This window comes from Macaca fascicularis, chromosome 5, assembly GCF_037993035.2.
Source record: "Macaca fascicularis isolate 582-1 chromosome 5, T2T-MFA8v1.1".
Classification (NCBI taxonomy): Eukaryota; Metazoa; Chordata; class Mammalia; order Primates; family Cercopithecidae; genus Macaca; species Macaca fascicularis.
Window position 1 is genome coordinate 37898953 of NC_088379.1, and position 14314 is coordinate 37913266.

Here is a 14314-nt window from a genome sequence, read left to right on the forward strand (position 1 = left end):
TAGCATCAGGGATCCAGGAGGGGCTTCGCTTTATGGTTCGGTCTCAGGGTCTCTCATGAGGTTGATGTCAAGCTGCAGTCATCTGAAGGTCTAGAACTGGATCTTCCAAACTCGTTCATGCAGCTGGTGGCAGGAAGCTTCAGATCCTTGACAAATAGGCTTCTTCATAGAGCAGTTCATGACATGGCAACTGGCCTCCTCCAGAGCAAGTGACGGAAGAAAGAGAGATAGCAACCAAATTGGAAGCAACAGCGCCTACTGTAAGCCCATCTTATACGTAACATGCCATCACTTCTGCTGTACTCTTTTGGTCATGAAGACCAATCCTAGTATAGTGTGGGAGGGAACGACACAAACAGAAGAATATCAGGAGGTGGAGCCCTGGGGTGCCATCCTGGAGGAAGGCTACCACACCATGTCTGTCTCACTTCGAAACATATAATCTGTTTGTTTATTCCTTCAGTAAATATCAAAGGATCAGTCATTTCCAGATGCTGTCCTAGACTCTGGGTATTGTTGGTAAATGAAACAAACACAACCCTTACCATTCTGGAGCTCATAATCTAATAAATCAGTAAACAAACAAATACATATATAATTATAATTTGTGATAAGTACTATGAACAATATAAACAGAGTTCAGTGGGAGGAAAATGGGGTGAGGGTAGGGGGTAGAGACCTATTTCTCCAAATTGGTAAAACTTAGAAGGCAGCTTTTCCAGAGGCAACCCTAAATAATGGTCACCAAATTTTGGGGACTAATCAATAAAAACTTTTGAGTAAGCATTCCTAAAACACATATATTTATTCAGTTTTAAATTTTATATATGGGTATATACGCGTATATAAGTATAATATAGGCATTGTATACTTCATATACAGAAAACACATTATATATAATATATAGAAAAAATAAAAAGATGAAAGTTGAAATATAAAATATTTTACATTTTTATAACATTATTAATGATGCAAAAACTATTTTGTGCCTACCTTTGAAATTTTCATTAATAATATTTTGATGAGAGCTATGTGATTGAATATGCTTCACTAAGCCTCTATGAATAAAAGGTCTGATTCTACATTAATTTCTTTTGGTGCTTGGTTTTTTGTTTTTTTGTATTTTTGTTTTTTTGAGACAGAGTCTCACTCTTCCGCCAGGCCAGAGTGCAGTGGCTTGATCTTGGCTCACTGCAACCTCTGCCTCCCAAGTTCAGACGATTCTCCTGCCTCAGCCTCCTGAGTAGCTAGGACTACAGGCGTGCGCCACCACGCCCAGCTAATTTTTGTATTTTTAGTAGAGACGGGGTTTCACCATGTTGACCAGGATGGTCTCTGTCTCTTGACCTCTTGATTCACCTGCCTCGGCCTCCCAAAGTGCTGGGATTATAGGCGTGAGCCACTGTGCCCAGCCTGGCGCTTGGTTTTAATAGTTATCAGACATGGAAAAGATACTTCCAAAATACTTTGATTAAAACAAGAGAAGAGCTTTATCACTCATTTCACTGAAGTATGATACTTGTTTTTCAACCCTATCCATCAATTAGTTTCCAATAAAAATAGGATAGTAAATTTTTACCTTCCCTAATGTCAACTATTTGTTAATACAAACTTTAAAAAATTGATTCAAAGTCCCCTAGAACTGTTTATTTATCATTTTTAAAAGGTTAAAAATTCCGTTTCCAAGTATGTAGACATGAGAGTTTTTAAAGAGGCATATTCATTGCAGTTTTGGCAATAAAAATTACATAACTATTGGAGATTTTCCAAATATCCATTTTCAAAATGCTCTACTCATAGCATTAAACATGGTTACTTCCTCACTTATTGCTAAAAGATCACGTTTATCTGAATAATTTCACAATTTTTTGGCCAAATTATTTTGTTTATGGCTTTCTCTGGTAACGTAGCTAAAGAAGCACTTACATGAGGAGCTAGAAAAATGTCAGCCCTGCCATTTCTTGTTTTTCAGCTAAATTTGTATTATTAGGGAAATCTCTAGACTCAGCCTCTTTTTAAAAATATTTTTAGAATCACTTATTCATTAATGGAGATGTTTGGTTAAACCTAGATTATATAAGACCTCCTGTTCTGGGAATGGAGAACTAGGTAATTCATACCATCCCTCCTACTGAGGACAATCAGCAAAACAAAATATATTTCAAAAATCTACTCCGGTGTGCTAGATAGCTAACAAGATGGTGCAGAATTACTGGGTTAGTATCTGGTAAAGGATACAGATGAAGGGAGTTGAGTCCAGCATGTAGGGCAGTTTTTTCTACGGTATATGCCAATACGGTATATGCCCATTTCTTTTTTCTTTTCTTTTTTTTTTTTGAGACAGGGTCTCACTCTGTTGCCCAGGCTGGAGTGCAGTGGCATAATCTCAGCTCACTGTAATCTCTGCCTACTGGGTTCAAGCGACCCTCCTGCCTCAGCCTCCTGAGCAGCTGGGATTATAGGCATGCACTACCATACCCAGCTAATTTTTTGTATTTTTAGTAGAGACGGTTTCACCATATTGGGCAGGCTGGTCTCAAACTCCTGACCCCAAGTGATCCACCCGCCTCAGCCTTCCAAAGTGCTGGGATTACAGGCGTGAGCCACAGAGCCCAGCAGTATATGCCAATTTCTAAAAGCAGGACTGAGGGGCCAAGTGGCTGAGCAGGAAGGTGGTTAAAAAGCATCTCACAGAGCTAAGGCCAATTTTGGGGCTCAGCATCACCAAGCCAGGATAGCTCTGGTGAATCTCTTCGCATTTGGATGGGCCGCTGAAGGACAGTACCCTAAAAACAATGATAAACCAAAAGAAGGTTCTAGAAACTCAGTTTCACAGTACCTGGAATTGAATTAACATGATCTCATAATGCTAAGGCCCCAAGTACCTAGCAGAAGTAAATATGAATTCACTTTGGAGAATGACAACATCATTATAGAACTCTAATTATGACTACAAATAATGTTTCAAGTACAAATATCTGAATACAATAAAAGAAAGAAAGAAAAAAACAGAAAACAAGACAAGACCACACAAATGAAAACCAAGAAAACACAGACATAGATCAAAAAGGCTCAGAAATTAGAATTTTTCAACTTAAAAAAAAGTGTATTGACTTTAAATAATACTATATTTAATCTGCTCAGAGAGACAAAAGTCAACCTTGAGACTTTTGGCAGAGAACTGAAAATTATTTTTTTAAAAGAGCCAGTGAAAATGCTAGAATTTAAAAAATAATAACAATTAAAACACAATAGATTTCACATTTAATTACAAATAGATGAAGAGAGAATTTGTAGTATGGAAGAAAATATCCAGACTACAAAGCTAAAAGACAAAATTAAGAAAAAAAAGAAAAAAAAATTATAAGAAAGTTAAAGAACCTAGTAAAACACTTCCCAAACTTAAAAAAAAACAAAATGTCATAAAATGATACCTTTGTAAAATGTAATTTAAATGAATTATTAGAACAATAAAATAATAAAAAGACACTGAATATATGCTCAAATTTTTATTGGATTCAAAAGACAAAATTACTCTGCCAGTTGGCTTCAGAATATTTAATCTCAATTTTGTACTTCTCTTTTTCCAAATCATGACACTGATATAAAAGCTCCATGAAAAGTTTTGATATATATTTAGCTCAAGTACTAAACGGAGAAAGATAATGGAACAGAAACATCATTTATGAGTAATTAGCTGAACCATTTCTAAAACTAATTAAATACATCAATTGATGAATTTAGGAAATTGAAAACTAGTTAAATAAGGGAAAACCTAGGTGTACTTTGTAGTAAAACTGCTAAAAACAAAAATATGAACAAAGGAAATACCTTCAACACAACCAGAGAAAAAGATTGCCATCAATGGAACAATAATCAGACTTACAGTTTATTCCTCAACAGCAACATTCTGAGCCAAAAGACAATGGTACAATAGCTCCAAAGTGCTGAAAATAAATTACTCTCAACCCTGAATTCTGCTCCCAAGATATAAATGTATGTCAAGAATGAAAGTAAAAAGAGACATGTTCAGACAAACCAAAACTGGGAGAGTTCATCCCCAAGAGACTTGAATTTATATATCTACATATATATAAATTTGCCTTCCGGCAAAAGGAAAAGGTTTCAGGTAGAAAGTCAGAAATGCAGAAAGGCATGATAACTATAAATGAATATTGACTACATAAAACCAAAAGTAAAATCTTATGGAGAATTATATAGAAAATCATAATACACTGAAAAAGCATTTAGTCAGGAGAGACATAAATAGAGTGATAGTGTTTTACAGTACATACATTCCCCGGAAGAGAAAAAAGAACCAAATGATATTTTATTTTTATGTCAGATATACATATTGCAATATTCGCTGTAATCACCACAAGAATTTATAGGATTTGAGTAACTTTTAAAAATTTTAAATCAATGCAAATGAAAGCAAGAAATGAAAAAAAATAATATAGGACAAGCAGTACAAATTGAAAAGCTGAGCAAAATGGTAGATTTAAACCCCAAAATATCAGAAATTAGATAACATGTAAATATTTAAATTCAGTGATTAAAAGACAGTTTGTTATCCTGAATAACACTAAATTTAATATGCTACTTACAAAACACAAGACTAAAATAACAGAATTCTCAAAGATTTAACAATAATGTCAAACTAGACACTAAGGTTAAAAGCATTCCTAAAGACAAAGAAAGTGACCTCATGATGACGAAAATTAGATTTGTCAAGAAGATACAACAATTCTAAATTTACATGTAGCTAATAGCATAGATTCCAATTTTATTGCTCTTTCTCAGATCTAATAATAAGACAAAAAACAGTTTACATTTACAGGAGTATACATTTGTAAACTTGACTTAACTGGTCTTCATAGAATACTGCACCCAGTATCTGCAGAATACACACTTAGTTCATACACCAAAATTACAAAATGCTGGGCCAGTAAGCAAGTCTCAACAAATTTCAAGAACTGAAATCATAGAGTGTGTTACCTGACCACAGGGGAATTGAGCTAGAAATCAATAACAAAACCATATTCACAAAATAGCCATATATTTGGAAATTTCAAAACATACTTCTAACTCAAATTATAGATTCAGAGAGGAAATCACAATGGGAAGTTACAAAAATATTTTGAACAGAATAATCATGAAAATATGACAAATCAAAATTCATTTGATGTAGCTAAAGCTGTGCAAAAAGAAACTATATGGCCTTGAACATCTCTAATCTGAGAGACAGTGTCTTCAAAAAAACCTATGGAAAATATTATACTTATTATATTATACTTATTTAAGTAGGTGCTCATTCTCATTAATAATCAGGTAAATGTAATTAATGCCTCAATGATATTTTATTACAAACTCACCAGAATGGCTAAAATTCAAAAGACTGACAAGACCAAATGTTGAAGAGGATAATCACCAGCCCATGCTGCTGGTGGAAATGTAAACTGGCGCAATCACTTTGGAAAATCGTTTGGTGATATCTACTAAGCAGAAATATATGTGTGTGGGTGTGTATACATATATGACTGTGTGTACACACACACGCACTTTTTCTATCAAAGGTCCTGTCCCCCATGCACCTCTAGGCTCACAAGGCAGAGATGTAAGTGCCTTGTGAGCCTCAAGGTGCACAGGGGGAAGAGGACCTTTGGTAGGAAAAGTGAAGGGATTATAATAGTACAAGGCAGTCTTTGTAGTTCTTTCTCTTTTCTCCCTGGAGACTTTGAATAGAAAAACATTGTGACAGTGTTTTAGAGGTGATCGTCTGGGAGCCTTTAAGGTATTGGTAAATGTCTTAGTCCATTCAGGTTGCTATTAACAAAATATCTTAGACTCCGTTACTTATAAGCAACAGAAATGTATTTATTTCTGACAGCTCTAGAGGCTGAGAAGTCCAAGGTCAAGGTGCCAGCAGAGTGTCTGGTGAGGGCCACTTCCCCATGGACAGGGCTGTCTCACTGTGCCCTCACATGGTGAAAAGGAGCTAGCTGGCTCTCTGTAGTCTCTCCTATTTGACAGGGCACTAATCCCAATCATGGGGGCTGCACACTCATGACCCAATCACATCTGAAAAGGTCCCACCTCCCAATACCATCAACTTGGGGGTTAGGATTTCAACACATGAATTTGGAGGGAACACATTCAGACCATAGCAGTCGGTGCTTTGAATACTGGGTCTAAAATCAGGTACTCTGAATATTGGCTCTACATTCAACGTCCTGCTTTTTTCTTTTCTAGTTGTGTAAATTTGGACAAATTACTTAACTTCGCTGGGGCTCATTTATAAAACGAAACAATGTAAGGCTGAAATTAGATCATCAAGGGGCCTTATTAGTGCATATATTAAGACACTTTCCCCTTCTCCCAAAGCATGTATAGAGAAAAGGAGGTAGGATTTGCCTGAAAGAAGTTTAGGTGGCCGGGTGCAGTGGCTCACGCCTGTAATCTCAGCACTTTGGGAGGCCAAGGTGGGTGGATCACGAGGTTAGGAGATGGAGACCATCCTGGCTAACACGGTGAAACCCCGTCTCTACTAAAAAAAAATACGAAAAATTAGCCGGGTGTGGTGGCAGGCACCTGTAGTCCCAGCTACTTGGGAGGCTGAGGCAGGAGAATGGCGTGAATCCAGGAGGCGGAGCTTGCAGTGAGCCAAGATCGCGCCACTGCACTCCAGCCTGGGCGACAGAGCAATCCAGCCTGGGTGACAGAGCAAGACTCCGTCTCAAAAAACAAACAAAAAAAGAAAAGAAAAGAAAAAAGGTTTAGGCAAGAGAGATTCAAGGGATCTTTGAGGGTGCAACAGGTATAAAAATAGAAAAGATGTCTAGAGTACAAGAGGAGATGGGTCACAAAAGCAGAGTAAGAAACTAGGTCTACGTGCTGAGGACAGAAGGGAAGGTTGACGGGGCAGTCCTCTGAGTTGCTAAATGAAGATTCTTTACATTATCCCTGACCAGCCATTGTGGTCAAGCGGCTCTAGAAATGAGCAATGGAAATGTGCCAGGACAGGAAACCAGATGAGGCATTACATAACTCCTCCTGTGTGTGCACACACACCAGTAAGAGTGGGTTTTTCACTTCATTTGGCCTCCCATGGCATCCTGTATAATCCTCTATTTCAGCACCTGTCAGTGTCAGGCAATCAATAGTCAATGGCATTTCTGTCCACCTCCCACTACACTATGAATTTCTGAAAAACAAGGAAACAGCATTTTATTCATCTGTGAGCCCTACCACCTAACACAGTGAGTACCATAAGAGACTCTCAATAAATGTTGACTTAATAAATAAATGAATAAAAGAATGAATGACATCATTCTGCTTACAGAAATCAGAGCCCTGGACTGCACAGCCACCATGAAAAACCTGCCAAATGGAGCACCCTGAACCTCCCTCCCACAGCTCTCACCCACCCGACCCATAATGTCTCTTCCATCTGACTTGCTCCCACTTTGTCTCCCCCAAATTTCTTCCCAACCTTGCAGGGAGAAGCCCAGAGCCTGAGGGTACATGCCTTGGCTTCTCTTACTTCATCTAAAATATTCTATCAGTTGTTAATATTCTATCAGATGTTAATTTGAATGTTGCCTCTGTTTTTTTCTTCGGATCTGGGTGAAACTAGATTTTTTTTTTCTCAGACAGGGTCTTGCTGTGTGACCCAGGCTGGAGTGAAGTGGCATGATCACATCTCACTGCAGCCTTGACCTCCCAGGTCCAAGCAATCCTCCTATCTCAGCCTCCCAAGTAGCTGAGACCACAGGCATGCACCAACACACTATGCTAATTTTTGCATTTTTTTTTTGTAGAAACAGGCTTTCGCCATGTTGCCCAGGCTGGTCTTGAGCTCCTGGGCTCCAGTGATCCACCCACCTCAGCTCCCAAAGTGCAGAGATTACAGGCGTGAGCCACAGCACTCAGCTTGCAACTAGATTCTTGACAGTGACTGTGACGAAATGATGTGGCCCTCCTCCAGCTCTGTCCCGGCCTTCATTCGTTGCTTCCAGACCAATAACTGAGGTTAGCTCTCAGGGTAGTCCAGGTAGAGAAATACAGACCTGGATGCAGAAGAAAACACCTTATGTTCAGAAAGAGTTGCAGAGCTTGGCTTGGTATCAGCATGAACTGGGGGGGCACAGCGGGGACTGTTTGGAAGGATGATAAACAGGACAGGGAGGGAATTACTGACTCAGGAACTGTCTTGGAGGTAGTATTGATTTGTTTCTGAATGGTTCCTTGAGGCTTGGACATGAGGATGCCTTACAGTAAGTTATAGGAAGAGGCTGCAGTGCCGTGGCAGAAAATTGAGGAAGCGATCAGAATGCTCAGGGAGACAGGACTGTTGGAACGAACTTATTACGTGACACCTAGACTTCCTGGGAGGGTTCAGGGACATTCCCTTCAAATATATCAGTGCGGGGCAAGAACATCTATTGGTGTGGGGGTGACAGCATCTTTGGGAACTTAGTAATGATTATCCACTGTACGCCAGGGTAAGAATAGGCGATTCTGCTATTTCACTGGGCTTCCTAGTGTCAATGGAGATGCTAGGATTTCAAAATAACAAAGACCAGGTGTCTGCTCTTAACCATCAGAAGTCAAGATGAATATAAACCATAACAGCCAGCAAGGCCAGAGTGCTTCAGTCCACAGAGTTTTTGATGATGGCTAATAGACCATGGTGTTCCTACGAGTGAGATAGACGAGCAGTCAATGAGGGTACTGCATGACTTGTATAACAATTTAAAAACTCAAGAGCCGTCAAGGTTGATGGACCCACAGTTTCTAGATCTGAGCCACTTCTCAGACCCCACAGGCTGCACCCTCTTGTGCAAGGATCCTGCAATGTCTCCCACACTAGTGAAGTGTTTAGGAGTTCAATGGTCTAAGGCATGTTGAGATATGCCCTGTAAGATAAAGAACAAGTTATTAGCCAGGCTCAGTGGCTCACGCCTGTAATCCCAGCACTTTGGGAGGCCGAGACAGGTGGATCATGAGGTCAGGAGTTCAAGACCAGCCTGGCCAGCATAGTGAAACCCTATGTCCACTAAATATACAAAAAGAAAAAAAATTAGCTGGGCATGGTGGCGTGTGCCTGTAGTCCCAGCTACTCAGAAGCATGAAGCAGGAGAATCGCTTGAACCCGGGAGGTGGAGGTTGCAGTGAACTGAGATCGTGCCACTGCACTCCAAGCCTGGGCGACAGAGTGAGACTCTGTATCAAAAACATAAAAAAAAAAAAAAAAAAAAAAAAACCAAGTTATTATAGCCTGTATTTATTAGGGCTGAGAAAGAGATATAGTGCTTAGTGAGCCTCTTTGGATTTTGGAGAACTATAAGCTGTGCTGGGGAATACTTCTTCTACCAATGTGTTGAGTGACTTAAGAGGCTGTCAGTTTTGTGTGGGGCTCAGAACAAAGAGCTCTGGAGAAGATCCAAGCTGCCACACAAGGTGCCCTCAGCTCATATGATCTGCCGATCCAAGGGTGCTAAAGGGATCTGTGATAGATAGAGATGCCGTGTAGAGTGTTTGGCAAGCCCCATGGCAGAGTCATAGGCGAGGCTCCTACGGTTCTTCTTAGCTACCTGCTTCAAAATAGAACAACCCACTGTGTGAAAACCAGCTCCTGGCATTGCTATTGAGCCATTTTAGAGACTGGGCATTTCTCTCTCCAGCAAATGCCTCCATTTATTTCTTCCCTTCATATAAAATTCCTTAAAAGAATTTCCAAATTCACTATCTCCACCTATTTTTTTTCTATTCTGTTTTGAAACTACTTCATCTTTCATCCTCACAATTCCACCAATACCACTGTTACAAACTCACCAATGACTTCCATGTTGTAAATGCAGTGACCGACTTTAAGTCTTCTTCCTACTTGATCTGTCAGCAGCATCTGACCTAATTGGACACTCCCTCATTGAAACACCTTCTTCCCATGTTCCCCAAGACATCATTCTCTCCCTCTCCTCTTCCTGTCTCACTGGTTATCCTCATCCCCTTGGCTGGTTTCCTCTCATACCACAAACCACTAAATGTTAGAGGACCCAAGGCCAGTCACTGATTTCTTTTTTGCTTTTTCTTTCTACCTATACACTCTTCTGAGGTGACCTTGTCCCACCCATAGCTTTAATTTTTCATGGACTGCCCACTTCCAAGTTTGTATCTATGGCCCCATCTTCCCTCCTGAACTCTAGATTCCTGTATCCAGCATCCCATTAGACATCTCCATTCTGTGAGGCATCTCAGGCTTAACAATTCCAAAACCAAATTTTGAATCCCCTACCTCCCAACCTGTTCCTCTACCAGCTTTCCCTGTCTTAGTAAAGGTCAGCTTCATCCTTCCGGCTGCTCAGACTGAAGATGTTGACTCATCTTTAGTTCTTTCCTTCCAATTCCATCCATCAGAAAATCTTGCCAGCTCTTCCTTCAAAATATTTAGAATCTGGTAAACCCTTAGTCTAAGGCACCATCATCTCTTGCTTAGATTATTGTATCCTGTTTCCATGCTTCCACCCTTGCCCTCTTCAATTTGTTTAAAACAGCAGCCAGAATAATCCTGTCTTGCTTCTGAAAACCCTCCACAGGCTTCCCATCTCATAAAGAGAAAAATTCAAGTCCTCAGAGTGACCCATGAGGCCCACAAGGTCTACACAGTCTCTGCCTCTGATTCCCCTCTGACCTCACCTCCTGCCACTTTCCCTCCACCCTTTCCAGAACACCCCCTCTGCTTTGGACAGCTTCCTTCAGCTGGCAGCAGGCTTGCTCCCTCACTTCGGCTCCAATTGCCCGACCCCATAGATACCATCCCTGTCTATCTCTTGTATCCTCTTCATTTTTATTTTATTTTTCTGGTAGCATGTCTTGCCATCTGACATATTATATGTTAATTTCATTGTTTGCCTCCCCCTAGCCCGGTAGAGAAAGTTCTGGAGACAGCAAGAGCTGATTTGTTCTGTACGTGTCTATGGCCCCAGGACTTAACACAATGGCTGGAAGAAGATAAATGCTCAATCGATTTTTGCTGAGTGCATGCATGAATGTCAAATCCTTTGCTAAGCCGAAGGTGTAGGGGAGAGAAAATGCAGATCGAAAATGATCCAGACCTAGCCCCAACCTTTAGGACCTCCCAGCTTGCTACCCTTCCCCAGAGCACAGAGTGTGGTCTTTCATAGGCCACAACACACAGTTACAACCAGAAAAGTGTGATCGAGCACACCAAGTAACTGTTTTGCTTTTGCCCCCTCTCAACTTAGGATATTACTTTACTTCAGAGACTTGCCAGAGATCCGTTTGCTACGGCAAATTCAGATGTTAACACCCAAAACCACATATATTTTCTGCTGTCTTGTGAACGTTAAGGATTTCATGTGGCTGACCTGGTCATAGAGATAGACCAGGTCAAGAGTTTCCTAGGTGTCTGAGTGACATCACCCATGCCTCTCCCACCAACTCCCTCAAAAGTCTCCTGACCCTGCATAGGCAGACCCTGAAATTACACAATTTACAATGCACTGACCTCTGAAAGAGCAAGTCACGCTCCAAAGAGGGCTGCAGACAAAAGCGTTCCAAGCCAGATTCCTTGTTGACACTGGTCTCTGGTTACACCCCAGGCATAAAAAGGGAGGAAATTCTTCAAAGCCAGTGAATGCTTCCCTACCTTTGTCTGTCCCCAGCAGAACCCCTTCCCCCACTCCACCCTCCACAGAGGGACTCACTGTAAGTTCAACAGCGCAAGTGCTGCAAGGGGAGGCATTTTCAGGTTATGCGCTATATATATATATATATATATATATATATATATATATATATAGCTAAAGTAAGTTACAGGTCTTGTCTCATGTTATTTGCCTTGGCGAGGGTTGAAAGCCTTAAACAATTCCTCCCAAGCATGCCCTGTTGTGAATCCCCCTTCCTGTCCAAAATCTTTCCTTGGCCCAGACCCTGGGAGTCACCTTTCTTCTTCTGGCCACTCCCCACTCATCTTCTTTCAGTCTCCTTACAAAACAGGGACTTTCCAGGAGTCTAGGTCTGCCCTGGAGTTGCAGGACCACACCACGGCCAAGCAAGGCCTCTGCTCGGACCCTTGGCAGTTTTCTGAACTGTGAGTGTCCTGTTTTTTCCGAGGCCGGGGTCAGAGGGAACAAATGCAAGACCCGGATGAAGCACCTCCCCCACCACTTGCCAACAGCTAGTTCTGTCCCTCCGCCCCCGACACCTGCCCTGTTAGCCTCGCCACCCTTCTCAACACAACCTTCTGAAACAGGAAAAGTTCCCTTGTCCCCCTCAAAGGGCATGCGATGCGGGTGTGGTTCACTTCTTTGGTCCTGCTGCTCAAACCCCTAGTGGGAGCAGGCAGATGGGCAGGTCATGGGGACCGTGGGTTCTGACCCCAGGGCAGCATCTAGGGTTGAGTCTTTACAGCTCCTGAAGCCCCAGTGGGCGTGTGTTACAGTGCACTCTTTCAGTTTTGCCAACTGCAGGCAGCCTGTGTTCATCAGCTCAGTTAGACCTCTGCCTTATCACAAGGACAGAAGGCTTTCTGTATCCCAGGTTCTTGCCCTAGTGCACCAGAAAAATCGAATCATGTGTGGGCTTAAAGAATTTGAGTGCAAGGTTTTATTGAAAGGTGGAGGTAGCTCTCGGCAAATAGATGGGGAGTCAGAAGGGGGATGGAGTGGGAAGGTGGTCTTCCCCTGGAGTCGGGTCGCGCAGCAGCCAGGCTCTCCTTGGACCACTCTCCGCGTCATTCTGCTGTTGATGGCCTGTCAGCGTCTATGTGTTCTTCTGCCAGTGTGTTCCTGTCAATGTCCAGCCACTTGTATGTGCTTCCGCCGGTGTGTTCCTCTCGACCTCCCGCTGTTAGTGCACGTGCCCGTTAAGGTCTTGGGGTTTTTATAGGCACAGGATCGGGGGCAGGGTGGTCTTGGGAAATGCAACATTTGGGCAAGGAAACAGGAGTGCCTGTCCTCACCTAGGTCCGTGGGCTCAGGCCCAAGGGTAGAGCCCTTGTCAGGGATATTGCCTTTCTCTACTCAGCACTTCCCTGCACCCCTCCCATATCACTTCCACACAGCCCTGGACCTGAGCTAAGACGTAGCAGTAATTGCCATTCCCAGTTGGTGCTGTGGGGTTCATTTATCATTTCACAGAGGAGAAGACCAAACCCCAGAAAGTGAAAGCCATGTGTACAAGGTCAAAGAACCTGTTAGGGTCAGAGCTGGAATCCCTGACTTAGAGACCCCAGCCAGGGCTCCTCTGCAGCACCAACCTCTTCACTCATGTTCCTTGGAGTTGTTCTGTTCCTGGTTCTTGCTCTTCTTGTCCCACATTTTGAATCTTTCTTGGAGTTATTGCTTCCAGGGTTTCCATCCAGGCCCAACCTACAGGAGCAGCTCAGTAGCTTCCCCCTGTTAGAATTCAGCCCCCAATCCTGTTCCCTCCCAGCATCCTCAGCCCATGTGCTGGGTTCAGCCTCCTCCACTACTCCCTACTTGCTTTCCTACACATCCTATTGCGAAGAACTTTTAGTCCTTACGGCACGTCTATGTACAGTACCTCATGGACGAGTACAAAAATGAAGTCATCCAGGGAGGTGGATTATTTTCTTCATTTTTACAGATGCAGAGATTGAGATGCCAGGTGAGAGTGAATAAGTGGTGGGGCCCAGGCTGGGGTCTTCATGTCCATCACGATTTTCAAAGGTCTTTTATTCTCAGTGTTCTCTCCTTCTGTGGAGTGGTCCTAGGACACCAGCATCACCTGACTTCTTCCTCTACACATTCATTTCCTAAAGTCCATTATCGTATGTCAATTTCCAAGTTTCCAAATGTATATATTTATAATACTTTTCCCCAGACATCTCCATGCTCTCCTGGCACCTCAGGCATCTTAAGACCTCTCTGGGTATGCTTGCCTCCCTCACTAGCTCATGCTGTCAGAGTTTAAGGGTTGATTCTGAAATCAGGCCAGGCCCGGTGGCTCACGCCTGTAATTCCAGCTATGTAGGGAGTCTGAGGCGGGTGGATCAGTTAAGGTCAGGAGTTTGAGACCAGCCTGGCCAACATGGTGAAACTCTATCTTTACTAAAATACAAAAATTGGCCAGGTGTGGTGGCTTACACTGGTAACCCTAGGTGCTTGGGAGGCTAAGGCAGGAGAATCGCTTGAACCCAGGAGGTAGAGGTTGCAGCAAGCCAAGATCGTGCCACTGTACTCCAGCCTGGGCAACAGAGCAAGACTCCATTTCAAAAAAAAAAAAAAAAAAAGATTCTGAAATCCTACAGACCCATATCCTGGCTCTG

The 14314-nt window shown here is 42.2% G+C and overlaps 1 protein-coding gene across 2 annotated transcripts in view; it reads right to left on the bottom strand.

The window, feature by feature from the left end:
• Positions 1 to 308: 308 nt before the first annotated feature.
• LOC102137237 (putative uncharacterized protein FLJ13197) overlaps positions 309 to 14314 on the bottom strand; it is a 67635-nt gene continuing 53629 nt past the window's right edge. Inside the window, exons 2-3 of one of the 2 annotated variants that reach the window (XM_074039550.1) lie at positions 7885 to 8069; positions 309 to 326 (exon numbers count right to left, since the gene is read on the bottom strand). In XM_074039550.1, the coding sequence (XP_073895651.1) occupies positions 8002 to 8069 (68 nt within the window). In that variant the 3' untranslated portion in view covers positions 309 to 326; positions 7885 to 8001. Of the gene's footprint in view, positions 327 to 3496; positions 6548 to 7884; positions 8070 to 14314 lie in introns of those variants that run through there. The other variant, XM_074039549.1, reaches the window with a different exon arrangement.